At 40.9% G+C, this 16,727-nt stretch overlaps 1 protein-coding gene across 2 annotated transcripts in view; it reads right to left on the bottom strand.

Annotated features, from left to right (window-relative positions):
• Nt5dc1 (5'-nucleotidase domain containing 1) overlaps positions 1-11,374 on the bottom strand; it is a 105,601-nt gene extending 94,227 nt beyond the window's left edge. Inside the window, exons 1-5 of one of the 2 annotated variants that reach the window (XM_042665825.1) lie at positions 11,182-11,374; positions 7,260-7,351; positions 5,417-5,488; positions 3,291-3,397; positions 1,348-1,427 (exon numbers count right to left, since the gene is read on the bottom strand). In XM_042665825.1, coding sequence (XP_042521759.1) covers positions 1,348-1,427; positions 3,291-3,397; positions 5,417-5,488; positions 7,260-7,351; positions 11,182-11,274 — 444 coding nt within the window. In that variant the 5' untranslated portion in view covers positions 11,275-11,374. The remainder of the gene's footprint in view (positions 1-1,347; positions 1,428-3,290; positions 3,398-5,416; positions 5,489-7,259; positions 7,352-11,181) is intronic. The other variant, XM_042665797.1, reaches the window with a different exon arrangement.
• Between the last annotated feature and the right edge of the window lie 5,353 nt (positions 11,375-16,727).

Raw genomic sequence — 16,727 nt, 5'->3', positions numbered from 1 at the left:
AATTCTGTGTCTTAGCATAGTGGAAAATGCAGGCAAACAGTATGACTCAGTTCTAAGATAGGGATTTATGGTTTAGGAGACATAATAAATCAATAAAGTACTCATTCTACTCAAAGTGCTTTTAGTAACAGTCCACAAAAATCATACACAAATATCAAACTCAGGTGATTTTTTTATTGTTATTATTTATTTATTTTTCTGGTCCTAGGGTTTGAACTCTGGGCCTAGATGCTATCTCTGAGCTTTAGAGCTCAAGGCTAGTGCTCTTCCCACTGAAGCTGCAGCCCCACTTCTGAATTTTTATGGCTAACTAGAGATAAGAGTGTGATGAACTTTTCTGCCTGGGCTAGCTCCAAATGGCAATCATTAGATCTCAGCTAAAATTACAGGCATGAGCCATCAGCGCCCAGCTAAAAAACATTTTTAAATGCATAAGCAAATGTACATTGTTCTATGGCTTTTGAGAAAACCAAATATATTACTAAATGTACTGTGTCATCATTGGAGCTCAGAGGCCTGAAGCTTTAAAGCCCCCCAGAGGCCTGAAGCTTTAAAGCCCCCAAGCTTTATTTCAGATTGCAGGGCCCACTTAACCTGGATCAAAAAAGAACAAAAACAAAAAACAGAGCAGCAAGGGAAGGGGTGACATTGTCCAAAAAGAAATGTACTTTTTACCTGACTTCATAACTGTAGCCTCTCTGTACATCACCTTTATAATAACTATATATATATTTTAAAAAGAACAGTAAGCCACTACAGAAAAGGTGAATGAGATTCCAGATCCAGTATTTAATTATTTTTATAGAGTTTTTTGGGGCCAGAAAGTAAATAAATATTATATTAAAACACTTAACTTTATAGTTCTTTGATTTTTTGGAATCATGAACTGTGTCCTCTATCAAAACAACAATTACTAGATAATTATATATAAGATACTTAAAGCAAAAATGAGCCTAAAATTTCACCTGATTTTCATGGTTAATACTATATAGCATATTTAAAATACATAGAATTTCCTTAATTACTTTTTTTTCTTGTACTGAAACTAAGAGAAGCGTTTTCTAGATCAAGTTCTGTATTTTGTTTTTCTAGACTTTTGCACCCTCTGCTGGAGAGGAACATAAGGTTATTTTTCCTAGAAAAAATAGTCACTGTTCTTTCATGTTCCAAAAATATGTCGATCAAACTCATCATGCTTTTTCTTCCTTGGTGACCTATATAACCACCATGAGGAAACTACATACAAAAAAAAAAAAATCTCCCCTTGACAGGTGTGTGTAATTAAATCTTCTTACTGGTGATTAAATACAAATCACACAGGTTTTTTAAATGATTGCCTATACTCACCTTTGTTAAAGAGTCCACCACTCTGGCACAAAGAAGAGCTCCTGGCAGGTCAAAGTAGTTATCATAAAAATAGTATTTTCCTAAAACAGAAGAAATCTTTAAAATTAAGAACAAATTAATGCCTCGTGCAAGTACAAAATGCGTAAACTTCTTTGAAGAAATACTAGGTTTTTGTTTAATTATACAAAGGGCATTTATTTATCCATCCACTCATTTTGTTTACTTATGTATTTATTTCTATTTGAGACACAGTTTGTTTCATATTTTCCCTTGAGCAAAGGCAGAATATAATGGAACAATTTGCCCAACAGAAATTCTATGAGAAATTTTCATAAAGAATTTCAGTCCAGGCTACTAGTGTCTTCTGAGTGCTGCTTAAATTCTGAAGATACTACAAGCAAGTTAAAGTAAGACATTCATAAGCTCAACATTCTATCCAAGACTCGTTGTCTTAAAAAAAAATTGTATGTATGTGTGTGTATATATATATATATATATATATTAGTGTACCACAGTCAATGAGGATGCCATTTTGGACAAAATTTTGGATAGATAGGATGATGAGAGGAATAAAAACCCATAACATGTGGATGATGTACAGTGGCTTGTCTAAGCAAAATTCCAGGATCTCATGTGGGTGGGGGGGGGGGAAGTAATTAGATTTATTCTGTAACATTGGGGTAAAGGTACACTTGAGTCCCCCTGGAATACATGATACTTTTAGTTATGCTGTTCCTGGACAATACTTCCAGTGGCCCTTGTCACATCCCAGGGTCCCAATGTCTGAGTCCAGACTGTACTACTGCACAGCATCATCCTACCTCGGACACAACAGTGCCACTCATTCTCGTTCAAAGGCTATGGAGCCACATGGAACAAAACATGGGTTGAGCCAGTGAACCAACATCCCAGCCTCTTGATAACTTGAGGTACTGTTTTTGCATCTCGTCAGAAATCTCTGAGAAAAATCCTTGGTTTTCTAATTGTATGCTATAATTATTCTTAAACATGTAAACACACTGGAATTGGGTTGTGGAGACACAACAGTTTTTTTTTAAACTTTTCTACCATTAAAAAACAGTCTTAAAAAAAACCATCAGCCTATCTTTATTATTTTGCAGAAACTTGAGATCTTAAGTATATGTCACAGGCTGACTATATGGGTACTGGACAACTGGATTAGAAACACTTAAAAGGGGATAACCTGAGAGCATTCCCAGGATGCTCCTGGGCATACTAAGCACGACTATGAGCTGTTGATTCAAGCTGCAATCAAGCTCCTACTCTGGAGGCTGAGACCTGAGGATTAAGGTTTGAAGCCAGCGTGGGCAAGAACATCTGTGAGACTCTTTTCTCCAAATATTAACCACCAAAAAGCTGAAAGTGGATCTGTGGCTCAAGTGGTACAGAACTTACCTTGAACATAAAAGCTAAGGGCCAACATCTAGGCCCTGAGTTCAAGCCTGAGTACCAGCACCAAAAACAAAAGAGCACAAAATCACTTTAAAACTAGAAAAAAAAAAAGAGGGTCAAAGGATCCTAGAATGAAAGAGAATCCTGGGAAACTTAGGTGGACAATGTAAATGTGGAGAAACATGGAGGGAAACTAAGGGTCATACGAATGACTGCTAAAGGAGATAGGTTGGCTTAGGAATGTATTATTCCCAAGTGCTAATCTTCTTTACTGCAGAACAAGTGCTGGGAAAAGCAGGACCAACAAATCCTTCAATATAACCATGTGAAAATGTTGTCAATGGTATTCTGAAGCAACTGCTAAATAGGAATCAGATATACCTGAAAATAAATACATTCTACTGCTGCTTGTCCATCTGGCCTTGCAAGGGTTGCCAGGGTTGCATGGGGTCTCTGGGTCTTCACATTGCAAGTTCCGGGCGCAAAAACAAAATGGAAATGGATGACAGCCGTACTCATGTAAGGCCTACCTGAGCGGCAAGGCATGCCCGTGTCCAGCACAAAGTGCTTCCACTCCTTCTTGCCATATGTCTCTGCCAGCACCTCCGGATTCATCATCTTGGTGCCATGGCTTGCCCTGGGGTGAGAGACCATGCACAACGCTCATGATGCCCCTCAATCACCTTTTTCGCTAGCACTGAGATTATTGATCACTTCTGCTGCTGCAGCTAACCAAGTTTTGGTTTTTATTGTCTGTTTTCTTGAGACAAAGTCTTCTTATGTAGCCTGGGCTAGCCCTGAACTTGAGATGCTCCTATCTCAACCTCTCAAGTAATGTAAGATACTTGTCTCAGTCGTCTCCAGAGTGTAGGCCATGTACCATGCTTATGCCTCACCCCCACCTCTCTCTCTCTCTCTTCCCACCTCTGTATATTGTTATCAACTAGGAGAATTCCTAGTCTTCCCTTCCTCCTCTCTCTCTCTCTCTCTCTCACACACACACTCTCTCTCTCTCTCTATATATATGTGTGTATGTATGTATGTATGTGTATGTGTGTGATATCCAGAATATAGATACATATATTTCAACTAGGGTACTTCCTAGCTCTTCCTCCATTGATCCACCTACTAGCAAGAGATTGACAGCTTTCACTCTGAGGTCCATGCTGTGTAAGATATCATCCTTCACTAGAGAAGTTTTGGTTTAACCAAATGATGAGAAAAAGCTGGTCCATGTGCATTAATTCCAGCTACCCAGAAAGCTGAGGCAGGAGGGCCAAGGTTCCAAGCAAGACTGGGTAAACTGACCTGACTTGCTTCAAAAATAAAATAAAAAATATGTATCTGGTGTTATAACTCCTAGCAGAGCACCAAGGCTTTGGGTTCAATAAATCTCACACCTATAAGAAAAAGAGATGTAAAAACATTACTGGAACAACTAGAAAGCAACTGCGTGCACTGGGTGAGAAGCCGACTCAGTAAGGAGCCAGCAGTAACAAGGAACAGCAGGGTTACAGCAGGAGCCACACCAGGTCCACAGGGGACACAGCAGACACCTGGCCCCACAGAGGGTGAGCACAGGGGGCTGAGGAGAAGAGAGGGCACAACCAGCTCACTGAAGGACAGCACAGACAGAAGCTCACTGGGGAAGCAGCAAGAAGAATGGAGCAAAACAGATCAAGAGATGAAAGTAGGTTTTTCCTATGATTCAAATACTAGTTTTGCATCACGTAGACCTAAGACTAAGAGAACTCCAGTTGCCTGACAAAAGCACATGCAAGTAAATGACAAAAGAATCAGAGGTGAGGAGGCCATCTAGTTCGAAACACCTTGGGATAATGTTTGGGGAAGCATGGGAAAAGAATTTCTATTATACAAAATGAATGGTTTCAAGAGTATACACAGGGGTCCTGAGCTCAGAATCTTCCTTGCCCCTGACCATGTTAGTATAAGTATTAAGGCATGGCTTCATAGTCATGTTGACAGGATGACACTATTGGTATGAGGAAAAGAACAGTTTCTAACTCCCTACTGGTCTCTACAAGACTTGGAACAATGACAGCAGCTACTTCCTTATTGCTTTTCATGCCTTGACCAATACTGGAGGGTGTAGCACACTCAGTAGAGAAAAGAAAGTGTGGGAGGAGAGGCAGAGGAAAATCAGTTGGTCAGGGTTAGAACCATGCAGAAGAATTTCCAGGATGAGTTTGGACATACATGAGTCTTGAAGAACTGAGGAAAGAACAGACAATCAACTCCAACCCCAACAGTGATTCTCTTCGGTAAAAGAACCCTAATTTATCTAGGCACCTACACACCCAACTAAAACATTATGATTTCTAGGCCTTAATATAGCATAGGGTATTCAATGAGAGAAAGCAAGTTGCTAACTCTATAACTCTAATAGTCGTAGTTCTTTATCACTATTTCTAATGAGCCAAACTTAAAGGAACTGAACATCTAAACCCAAAGCTCACAGATTTATATTGATTTATTCCTAACAATTCATACAAAGACATTTCAGGAAGACAGATTATCTGTCATCTCACTGATTGAAACAATCTTAATTATATTATCATGCCTTAAGGATCATATGCTAAGAGAGTTAGGTATCCTAGAGAAAGCCATGTTTCATTTCACTGCTAATTTTTATTACCTGAGCACAGTGCCATTATCTGCAAGTTTAATGAAGGTTCCATCTTCCAGATCCAATACTAAACCTTTGCAACTAAAACAGAAAAGTTAAATTTTAATTAATTCATGTACTTAGCTATTTTATGAAACAATAATCTGTATTTTTAAAAAGTTGTAGTGCTGAAAAAGGATTCTCCTACCTAGGCAAATGATATGCTAATCAAACAAGACTGCAAAATTAAATATTCACCACAAACCAGAGGAATATAGGAATTAGGCAATATAAGGAAACATGTTTAGTTTACAAATCCTTAGGCATTTAAAAAATGAATCTGAAATTCAAACAAGGAAAAAACAACACACAGAACACTATTCTATGCCTCTGTAAAAATGTGCAGATGCAGCTGCTGTGAAGACAAAAATGAGGAGGACTCAAAGCGTTAGGCCAGTCTGGCCAAAAGTTAACAGGAGTTCTCAACAAACAAGCTGATGTGGTGGCAGGTGTCCGTAATTCCAGAACACAACGGAGGCAAATATAGTAGAATCACAGTGTTAGGTTGGCCCTGGACAAAAAGCACAAAGCCCTATCTGAAAAGTAACTAAAGTAAGCCAGAAACATGACTCAGGTAACAAGATGCCTTCCAAGGAAGTGCTAAGTTCTGAGTTCAAACCTCAGTATATTAAAAAATAACAACAAATGGTGATGAGAAACACATACTCAAACATATACCTGCACACATATTTATACAAGATAACCTCTTAGCCAGAGTGTTCTCTATACGAATTAGAATTTGCCTCAATTTGGGTCCAGTTATAAGAACTTGCTCTTGGGCAAGGCATACTATTGAAAACCAGTAAGAGTGGTCAAAATTTTAGCTTCTTTGATACAAAAAGCTTGTGGGATTTGGGCAGTGAAGTGAGCACAGATTCTTTATATGAATAATGAACACCAAGAGGCTACAGATACTGAGAGTCAAACATAAATGAAAGGGCACTTCACAGTCAGTATTTGCTTTCATTTGCAATACACATTTCAGAGCCAATAATTTCACATAGCAAGAGCCTTCTGCTTCTTCTTTGTGTGTAAAGGATCTATGAAAAGACCAACCAAATATTGGAGGAATGTATAATAGATGAACATTATTTAGGATTATTAATTTAAATCAATTTTTTTCTTTTCCTTCCTTTCTTTCTTCCATCTACCTACGTATCTACCCACCTATTTTTGTCTGTCTGTCTACCTACCTACCTAGTATCTAGCTATCTACCTACCTACCTACCTTTTTACCTATGAGAAATATTACTTAGGCTGGACTCCAACTCCCAGGCTGAAGTGGCCCTCCTATCTCAGGCTTTGGAGTAGCGGAGACTACACGCACATACCACCACGCCTGCTAAACTAAACCACATAAAGTAGCTCATGATTTTTGCTTATGCTCTTTAAATGAGAGAGAAAAAGAAAAAATAAGCATTAGGAAGAAGAGAACACTAAATCAGGAGAACCAGACACTAATCCAGTCACTTGAATTCTCTTATGGTTTTTCATTGGAAGGATTTAAAACAAAAAAGCCTTTTTCATCAAGATAGGAACTTTAGTTTTTAATAAACATTTAAACTTCTAATTATTAAAGCCATAAAAACATCCAAATTAGTCACATAAACTCAGCTCATTTTTCACATTTAGCTAAGTCAAAACTTGTTTAAGGTAGAAAAGACCTCAATTCAATTAAACACAAAACTTTTAGCTTAGAAGCCATTTTGCCTTTGGACTCAATTTCACATTTTACTTTGTAACTTTACCTGAGGAAGTATTAATATTTTATCGGCAAGAATTAAGCCACATTAAAAAAATAAAAAGAACTTACCAGAAATCCCAATCCTCAGGAGTCACAGTGAGCAATTCCTTATCGTACCCTTTCTCCTTGACTAGGAACTGAGCAAAGCTGTTATAAATGAGCTGCAAATAAGGAAAGAAAAAATTACTATTCTGTTTTACTAACATGGACATAAAAACTAATGGAATTATTGAGGGGGGAAAACAGCAGGAAAAAATGTGAAAGTTCTGCAGTTCAATCCAGAAGAAATGTATCAAATTGTGCAACCTCTGGGTAACTAGTCTGTCCAAAATTAAACTATCAACATACAATTAATACAAGGGCAATTACTAATCTTACTCTTAAATTTTAACAGATTAGCGATCATAATTAAGACTTGATACTGCTTAATATGTCATCAAGACAATAAACAGGTCCACTCTGTCATTGCATCCGTCCTTGATGAATCCTTACTAAAAAGGTCTTATCTCAGAAGAATCTCAAAACAAAATATGGTGGGGACTGAGCAGATGATTTAGAGAAGGAATCAGAAGGCCTCTATCAGGTATAGGAAATATCTTATTCTTCAGCAAAACAAAAGCAACTGAGGACAAAGGACAAGAGGAGCCTTCAGAAAGCCAAATAAAACGACGAACATATAGGTGAGTCTGATTTTCTGGTGAACAGCCCCCCCCCCCAATTTTTTTTTGTTGGTAGAAAATAAGCCCATTCCATGCAATTTTTGGGATATTACATACACTAAAATGTTTTTGAAATGTGGAATTCAGATTCAACTAGGTGTGCTGTATTCTTTGCTAAGGCTAGCAACTCTATAATCCTGCCTGCTAGAAAATGAGGCAGCTCTTACAAATTCGAAGACTTCTCAAGTATGTTCAGATGCCTAGCTTGCCTGCTCCTGGCAAACCCCCTCCTCTCCCCCCCCCCCCCCCAGAAAAAAAGAACTGGAAGATCTGGCAAGGCTGAGCCCTTTATAGTTAATAATGGTAGGAGCTGACTGTGGCTTCTCTTTGAGAGCCCATGTTCTCCCACCTGCTAAACACCTGCTCTCCCAATCATACAGACCCTGCCTAGTACCAGACCTGCAGCCCTAGGGGAAAACAGGTGTCAACTGGATAGCTTTCTTGAGTCTTAAAGGGGAAGAGACATACCCAGATCTGCAAATGCAGAACACTGCTCATTTGTTAAGGGTCCAGGAGAGAGAAGGGAGAGAAACTCACAACCGTCTAAGATATAAGGGGACACTGATATAAGGGAGCATCTGCGTCTAAGATATAAGGGGACACTGATATAAGGGAGCATCTGCAATGCTCCACCCAGCAGTTCATGCTGTGGCTCCTCTCTAGTCCCTGGCTTGATTTCCTCTGTACATCCTCACCTGCAAATACAACTGCTTTGTGTGGGGAGCTCATCCTGGGCCTCTCTACCATGCTTTCCAACACTGTACAGTGTGACAGCATGGCAGGGGAAGAGTCAGAAACCCAAGCCACACTATGCTGCTGGGCAGACCTGGCTAAGATACTTCACCTGCCCATGCCTTGTGGTCCTCTCTCTGTATACTGATTGGTGATAATATCCCTCCACAAGGTTCAGCCCCATGCATCAAGCAGAATGCTTATCAGGACAGTAGATGTGTCATACTGTTATTAAAACTCTTACTCAACTACACACAATTATTTTCTGAACCTGATAGGTACAATACATTTAACACTGGCTGATGTTAAGGAGATAGACTCTATAGAGGAAGACTCTAATAAGTAAACAGGAAATGGCTGAAAAAAACACCCCATGTGACATGCTTGGTGAAGGTAGGTTTTAAGGGAAACCCTAGGGTGGGAAGACAGAATAGGGGAATGACCAGGGATGGTTTCACTCGGGAACAGTATTTCAGATGAGATAAGGATGAAGAGTCACTGTGAGGAAGGGAGGAGATCCTCCACAGATAGGCAGTAGCTGTATGAGACCCAGGTACTACTGCTTTCACCACAGGGCCTGCAACTAATTGGTCACCATTCTCCCAAGACTCTGTCCATTGCCAGGTTATGGTTGATTTCTGTACCCTCAACTCAGGTACTCAGCACTTTGTGCCACTTAATAATTAAGTTGTTGTTGTTTTGCTTTTTTACATCAACAGGACCTTTAACTAAGTTGGTTAACGTTTATAATCTTTAAACATCACTCATATTGAGTAAGGAGTATTTTGTCTCTAAGGATCTTCTATGTTGACATTTTATGCTCACAACTGCCCTGAACTTGCTGTTGACATGACAGTGGTTTAACAATATGCTCTGCAAACAAAAGTGAGTACTGAGGAAGAGCATTAGAAAATGTAAATCAGACAGGAAAATACAAATCAAATCAAAGACACGGGGAAAGAGGATCTTAAAAGCCAAAAAAGTGAAGAAAAACTTTTGAACTCTCAATATAACTAAGGAAAATAGACCTGTGTAGCAGGAAAGCTGAAAAGTACAACAGCAGGGAAACCATACATTTGTGTATTTGTGTGTGTGTGTGTGTGTGCACGTGCCCGCCAGTAGGACTGGGGGATGGCTCCTTAGCTTTTTTGCTCAAGTCTGGCACTCTGCCATTTGAACCCGAGCTCCACTTTGGCTTTTTGGTGGTTAACTGGACTTACAGTTCATGATTCTCCTGCCTGGGCTAGCTTTGAACCTTTACCTTCAGCTCTCAGCCTCCTGAGTAGTTAAGATTGCAGGTGTGAGCTACTAGGTCTCCACTAAAAGCAGTTTTTTTTTTTTCTTAAAGTACCTGTGCATTGTAAACACATATAAGTCATTCAGGAACTTCTGGGTTTTGACCTTTCAGTACGTGATGAACTGACAGGACTGTGACTAATAGACAATGTTGGCTGATGTCTGGCCCAGTGACCTGGAGCTCTACCCATAAGTGGTGAGGTTTCCAGATGGTTTGGGTAGACACTATTTAAAACAAACAAACAAACAAAAAACCACTTGTTTTTATCAGGCACTGCTTTAAGCACTGATACATCTATTACCACTTAATCCTTGCAATGATCTTTTAAGCTAAGCCCAATTTTTAGCCTCATTGTACTGATGGGGAAACTGAGGAAGAACACAGGTTTAGTTGTCCCAAGTTTCTCGGCGCCAGTCACAGTGTTAGGCAGTCTGCTGCAGGGTCCTCCAATTAATTACCATGCTCACAGCCAGCTCCCTCTAGGGACGCTGAGATCTCTCACTACAAGGTTGAGTCTTCAGGTTCTGGTGAAACCAGAGGAATTGGAGGAGTGAGGGCAATGCATACACGTGCACCTGTCCATAATCACAATATCCACTTCTCCTTCCTTCCGGGCAGAAGGAAGAGTTTAAATTCCACAAGCTCTTCGCTTTACAAAAAGCCTGTCGCACTTAGTAGGTGCGCAACAAATGCTCATCTTTAATCCTTTCGCTACGGGCAAGAGAAGGGCTGGGGACTCTACGGCTTAACCCAGCTAGTGCGCGGTGCACGACAAAGCCTCTCCCGGGCTGCTGGTGCTGCAACTCTGACAGGTGATCGGCTTGACCGTGCGAAAGGGAATGCACAGCCACTGAAAATCGAGGGAAACCCCCACCCGACCCCCGCCACCAAACCCAGGAAGTGCTGCGTCCAACGCCCAACGTGTGCCCAGAGGCAACGAGCGAGGAAGGTGCAAGGCCTGGCATCGGCGGACACCCCTGGATGCCCCGGCCTTCCTCGGGCGCTAGGCAGCCGTTCTCCAGCCCGAGCTCGCACACCCAGCCTCCCCCGGCCCCCCTCCCCGCGATCCGCTCCGGCTCGGGGCTGGGCGGCGGTGCACTTCCGCCCCGCGCGCGCCGGGTGGGGCGCGTTCGGCGCCGAGGCGCGGCGGGCGGCCCCGGCGAGTCCAGCGCGGCCGCCATGGAGGCGAGGCGAGGCGAGGCGAGGCGGCCCACCGCGCGCCCCGGCGGCCCGCGCCACTCACCGGGGCGCTCTCGGGCAGGTTGTAGCGACACAGCGTGTGGTCCAGATCGAAGCCGACCACGTCGCAGGCGGCCAGGGAGAAGTGTTGAGCCATGGCTGCCCCGGGCGGGGGAGCGCGAGCGGGTGTGCGCGTCGGCCTCGGGGAGGGCGCGGGGAGCGCGCGGGCGGGACGGACCCGGCGGGACCGCAGCCGCGGCGGGGCGGGGCGGGGCGGGGCGGGGCGGCCGGGCACCCGCGGGGCCGCCCCTCGCGCCTCCCGAGCCCTCGAGCGCCGCCCCTGGACGCGCTTCTCCCCGCCCCCCGCGCTGCACCTCGCGCCGCGCCCGCCGCCGGCCGGTCGGCCCGGTCCTGGGAGGAGGCATCGCCAGGGACACCTGCGGCCCGGACCCCGCATCCTCCCGGACCCGGGCTACGAGTCCCGCGGGCAAGAGGAGCGGAGCCAGGACCGCCGGAGCTGGGGAGTTACTGCGGAATGCGCTGGGACTCCCGGGCATCTTCAGGGTGCCGCGGAAACCCCACCCTTTATTCGTGTCTGTGGGATTGTGCCAGAGAATGGAGAGAACTCGACACACAAACAGCCGACCGAGCCATTAGCCTACAGTTAACAGGGCTTTTCACTCACGAGGGGTGATTGATTAATCATACATCGTTCAGATGAAAAGCGGACCTTTTAACAATCCCCTAGAGCGCATATGTATGATATATACTAATATATATTTCTAATACATCTATATGGATAAAGCTATATCTGTGGAGATATATATGTATATATGTATATATATATATATATATATATATATAATATTCTCAGGTACCACTTCGTAAGATGCTACCTGGCCAGAGTTGGTTACTTGATGATCCTGTTTTTAATTATAATTAATTTTTCTATGAAGGGACATTAGAAAACGCTATAGAAATATATATAATGTCCTACTACAACAGAGAATTTTTCAAGCACAAAGTTTTGGACAGTACAAAATGATTTTAGCGACGAATCGTTCAGTTCCTCCAGGGACTAGTGTGTATAACTAGTGTCACTCGAGATACAAAGAAGAGAAGTGAAATCATTATTGGCAATGGATGACATAGGGTATCTGATTCTTTCAGAGTTCCTGGATGTGAAAGACAAATTAAAATCTTTACCACCCAGTTCCTCATTTAAAAGTGAAAATGCAAATCTATTATCTTTATAGTTCTGTTTAAACTTTAAAAGAACAGTTGGCTGAATAGGAAAACTAGTAGTCATGTTATGATGATCATATAATTAGTCCAAAAAATAAATTTAACTCTCATAGATAGTGTTAAGAGGCAGATAGACCAAAGGATTCATTTAGCTCAATTGATAGTGCAATCAGGTAGGACTCTTCTAATACTTAGTGGGACTCATTTGAATACGTTGAGAATTTATTCTATCATAACCCTTAAAACAAATCTCTGGAATAGGAACAGGTAAGAATCTTCAAGAAGACTGAGTTGTTCAAGAAGAGCCCAACAACCAGTTCTTTACTGTCTGTGAACCAGAAGAGAAAAAGTAGTATTGTTTTGCAGATTCCATCCATTTCCCTTTTCTTGTCTGTTGGTCATGGGGCTTTAACAATTTCAGCATTTTTTTTTTTCATCTGCACTGGAGTACCTGCCAAATCAGACTTCTTGATAGGGCCACATTTTTTTCCTTTACAAATCTCCCTTTCTATGCAGAAACGAGGATAGGAAATTCTTTGTAAGGAAGGTGGGGATGGAATGCTCAGTACTCTAAGAAATAAACCCCCTCTGTTTCCCTCAGGTGGCCCTGAGACTGGAATAGACTATTAGACATGTTCTTCAGCAGTCATCTTTGCTTCAGCAGTCATCTTAAGCTTCTTATATTCCTTAGGTGCACCCAGAAGCCTTCCTAGTGGGAGAAGTTTGCAAACTAGCCAATCCTATCTTTCTGGAGACTCATACTCCTCAGCTCCACCTACCATTTTCTTTCCACTGTCTGGCACCTCAGTGTAATTCCTCTAAGAACAAGTGTCCTCTTTTCCATCATTTTTGTACAGAACCCCAAGCTTCAATCCTAGCATTATCTGTGTTTCATAAGGTTTATTTCTAAATAAAGACACTTCCTTTTTGCTGCACATTAAACTTTTAGAAACTAGCTTTTTAGCAGTTACGTATTAAAAGTTTGTTTTTTACTCATATATCAATCAGTTTGGGTAATATGTTGATTATATCAGTATTGCAGAGGGATTGTATCCCTGCCAATTCGTGTGTGTGTGTGTGTGTGTGTGTGTGTGTGTGTATGTTGTGTGTACTGGGGCTTAAAACTAGGGCCTGGGCACTGTCCCTTAGCTTTTTCCACTCAAAGCTGTCATTCTACCACTTGAGCCATAGTTCCACTTTCAGCTTTTGGTGACATTATCAGAATTTCCTGACTGGGTTGAAGGATTGAACCAGGACCCTCAGGTTTCAGCCTTAGCTAGGATTATAACTGTGAACCACTAGTGTGGGGCCCGGTAAAGCCCTAACTCTTAATGTAAGTGTATTTGGAAGAAAGGAATATACGTTGGTTAAATAAATACAGTATCGAGGCTCTAATCAGAGTTAGTGCCCAGCAAAAAGAGAAGAGACACAGATTTCAAGTAAAGAAAAAAAGGCTGTGTGAGGAGGCAGGGATAAGATGACTACAAGCTCAAGAGAGAGACTGCACTTGGAAACCAAACCCAGTGTCACTGTGATCTTGAGCTTTCTAGCCTCTAGAACTAAGAGACAGTGATTTTTGCTGTTTGAAGCCATCCTTTGTGTTAAGGCAGTCTGACCAAGGTAGTCCCGAATGAGCTTTTATTCTACTTGATGTTGTGTTAAGTGTAACAAAACGTATTTTCCATTTGAAAGATTTTTCAAGGAAATGATTTGGGAGATGCTGTTTGTTCACTTTTCAAATTTAGATCCTTGTGCTTATATATAACATTAATACTATGTAAAATTACAGTGTTTTTTTTTTTCATCCTTGGTTTTTTGGGTGTTGCTTTTTTGGAGGGGGCTTTACTAGGACTTGACTTAAGGATTTTGTGCTCCTACTTGACTTTTTCCACTCAAGACTGGCTCTCTATTGCTTGAAACACACCTCCAGCTTTTTGCTAGTTTATTGGAGAGAAGAATTTTATCTCCCTTGGCTGGCTTCAAACCTATATTTTCAGATTTTAGCTTTCTCAGTAGCTTAGGATTGTAGGTGTGAGCTCCCAATGCCTGGCTTAAAAGCTTTCTTTCTTTCTTTCTTTCTTTCTTTCTTTCTTTCTTTCTTTCTTTCTTTCTTTCTTTCTTTCTTTCTCTCTCTTTCTTTTTCCATTCTTTCTTTCTCCCTTCCTATCCTCTTTTCCTCTCTTTCTCTTTCTCTCCCTCTCTTTCTCACCTTCCCTCCCTCCCTTCCTTCCTTCCTCCCTCCCTCCCTTCCTTCCTTCCTTCTTTCATTCCTTCTGTCCTTCCTCTCCCTCCCTGCCTTCCTTCTTTCTTTTTCTTTCCTTTCTTTCTCCCTTCCTTCCCTCTCTTCCTCTCTTTCTCTCTCCCTCTCTTTTGCTCTCCCTCTCTCCCTTCCTTTTGTCCTTCCTTCCTTCCTTCCTTTCTTTTTTCTTTCTTTCTTTATTCTTTCCTTCTTCCTTCCTCCCTCCTTCCCTCCCTCGCTCCCTTTTACCCTCCCACCCTCCCTTTCTTTCTTTCTTCCTTCCTTCCTTCTTTCCTTCCTTCCTTCCCTCCTCCCCTACCCCTTTGTATCTCTTTTCCTGGAGTTTATAGAGTTCCCTAATAATTTAGAAAATGAAATGCTCAAATAATTTGCAATATTGTAGATTTTCTAAAATTGAATTTCATCATTAAAACTAACTTATGTTTTAATAAGGATACTACTATACTTTAGAAACTTTAGCCTATGATTTTCAGTTAATTTATCATTTATTATTGAAAACTTTATGATCAATTAGCTTATTTTTTATTTCAAAATAACTCAGTAAGTGACTTTTTCTGGATTTATGGCATCTTGACATCTGCAATCAAATCATTTTTTTTTTAACAAGCTGTTACTATGGAAAGAGGAAAAATGAGTTCACTTTCATCAGTTTAAAATGTGCTTTTCTAATACTCTAAGTTAAAATTGGGATGTTGAAATCTTATATGGAACAAGATGATCTAAAAATCTCTGATCTGTGTGATTTGCTAATAATTTGAAAAGAAAGTGAGAAAACATACAAATGCTTCAAAATCAATTCCTAGGGTACTTAAAATAGCCATTCAGCCAAATAGAACCAAAGCTGACTTGTAATACTGTGTGAAACCTTTAGATGGCAGTAGTTCTGCGTTAGGAATATTTTTCCATTTGATTTCTTTTGTAATCTTTAAATTTCTTAATAAAAATATTCATTTTCTGGTCTCTATTTCTGCTCTTGACAGAGAGAGAAAGAAAGATTACTTAGAAATTTTACAACATTTCTGTGTCCTTTTATTTTTTATGGTGAGGAAGAATGTGATAAGATCAAAACCATGGTAGAAATCTTGTCATAAAGATCATATTTGGTAGAAGAATTGAATGTTTAAAATCTAAAATAAATTTCTCTGAGAAACAAGACATTAAAGTCAGAATTATGACTCCAAATGATCTTAAATAATGAATCAATGAATTAAGAGAAATCTAAAAGAAATGTTAAGTTTTGTTTATAGGTACAAATAATCAACAGTATAGAATGGTGAATCTCATAATTTTTTTAGCAGTAAAATTAGAAATAAGATGTAAGTAACCTCAAGGTAAACTCAACTGGTTTAAGTTCAGGGTGTCCTGGCTTGACAATTATTCACAATATTTCTGATCTAGGGATGTGGGACTTATTCTGCAGGAGGACTGCTCTCATACCTGACTCATCCTGGCTATCTTTGGTTGCCTTGGGCCATGCTGACCACATCAACAACCATTCTTGCTATATTATTCTTGAAACACCTTTACAGTATTTGTCAGAAAAATGTTCAGTTTTAGACTCTGAGATGATTTCAGGCTGGCAACTGTATCATCAGCTATCTGTAAACTTGTTTGTTAGTAGGATATATGCTGTGGTGAGGGAATGTGGGGTGATTGCTTGAGGCATTCCAGACTGGATGCAACCTCCCATTCTTTTTCTAGTCATTACCACAACTCACAGGACCCAGTGTAAAGCTGTTTCCTCTCAGAATCTTAAATGCAAATCAAGTCCTAATCCTCTCTGGTTTGGCATGCTTAATCTCAGGTGGGAGGTTCTGTTGTTTTCCATATAAGAATTTGATCTTTCGTATAGAGCACTGATAACACACATACACACACACACACACACACACACACACACACACACACAAAACCAAACTCACTTTTGTGTTCTTTGCAGTGTCTTTCTGAGACTAACACTGCCAGATATAATACAGCATGCCTACTTACATTTGAATGTTCCAAATATTCTGTGGGACATATTAATATTGAAAATTACTTGCCATTCATTTGCAAGTGATAACTTGGTGTGTTATTATTTGTTAAATCTAGCAACACTGCCTGAG

This window comes from Dipodomys spectabilis, unplaced genomic scaffold (assembly GCF_019054845.1).
Source record: "Dipodomys spectabilis isolate Male_0828 unplaced genomic scaffold, ASM1905484v1 ptg000001l, whole genome shotgun sequence".
Classification (NCBI taxonomy): domain Eukaryota; kingdom Metazoa; phylum Chordata; class Mammalia; order Rodentia; family Heteromyidae; genus Dipodomys; species Dipodomys spectabilis.
The sequence above is the reverse complement of the archived record's forward strand: the minus strand, read 5'-3'. Positions and strand labels throughout refer to the sequence as shown.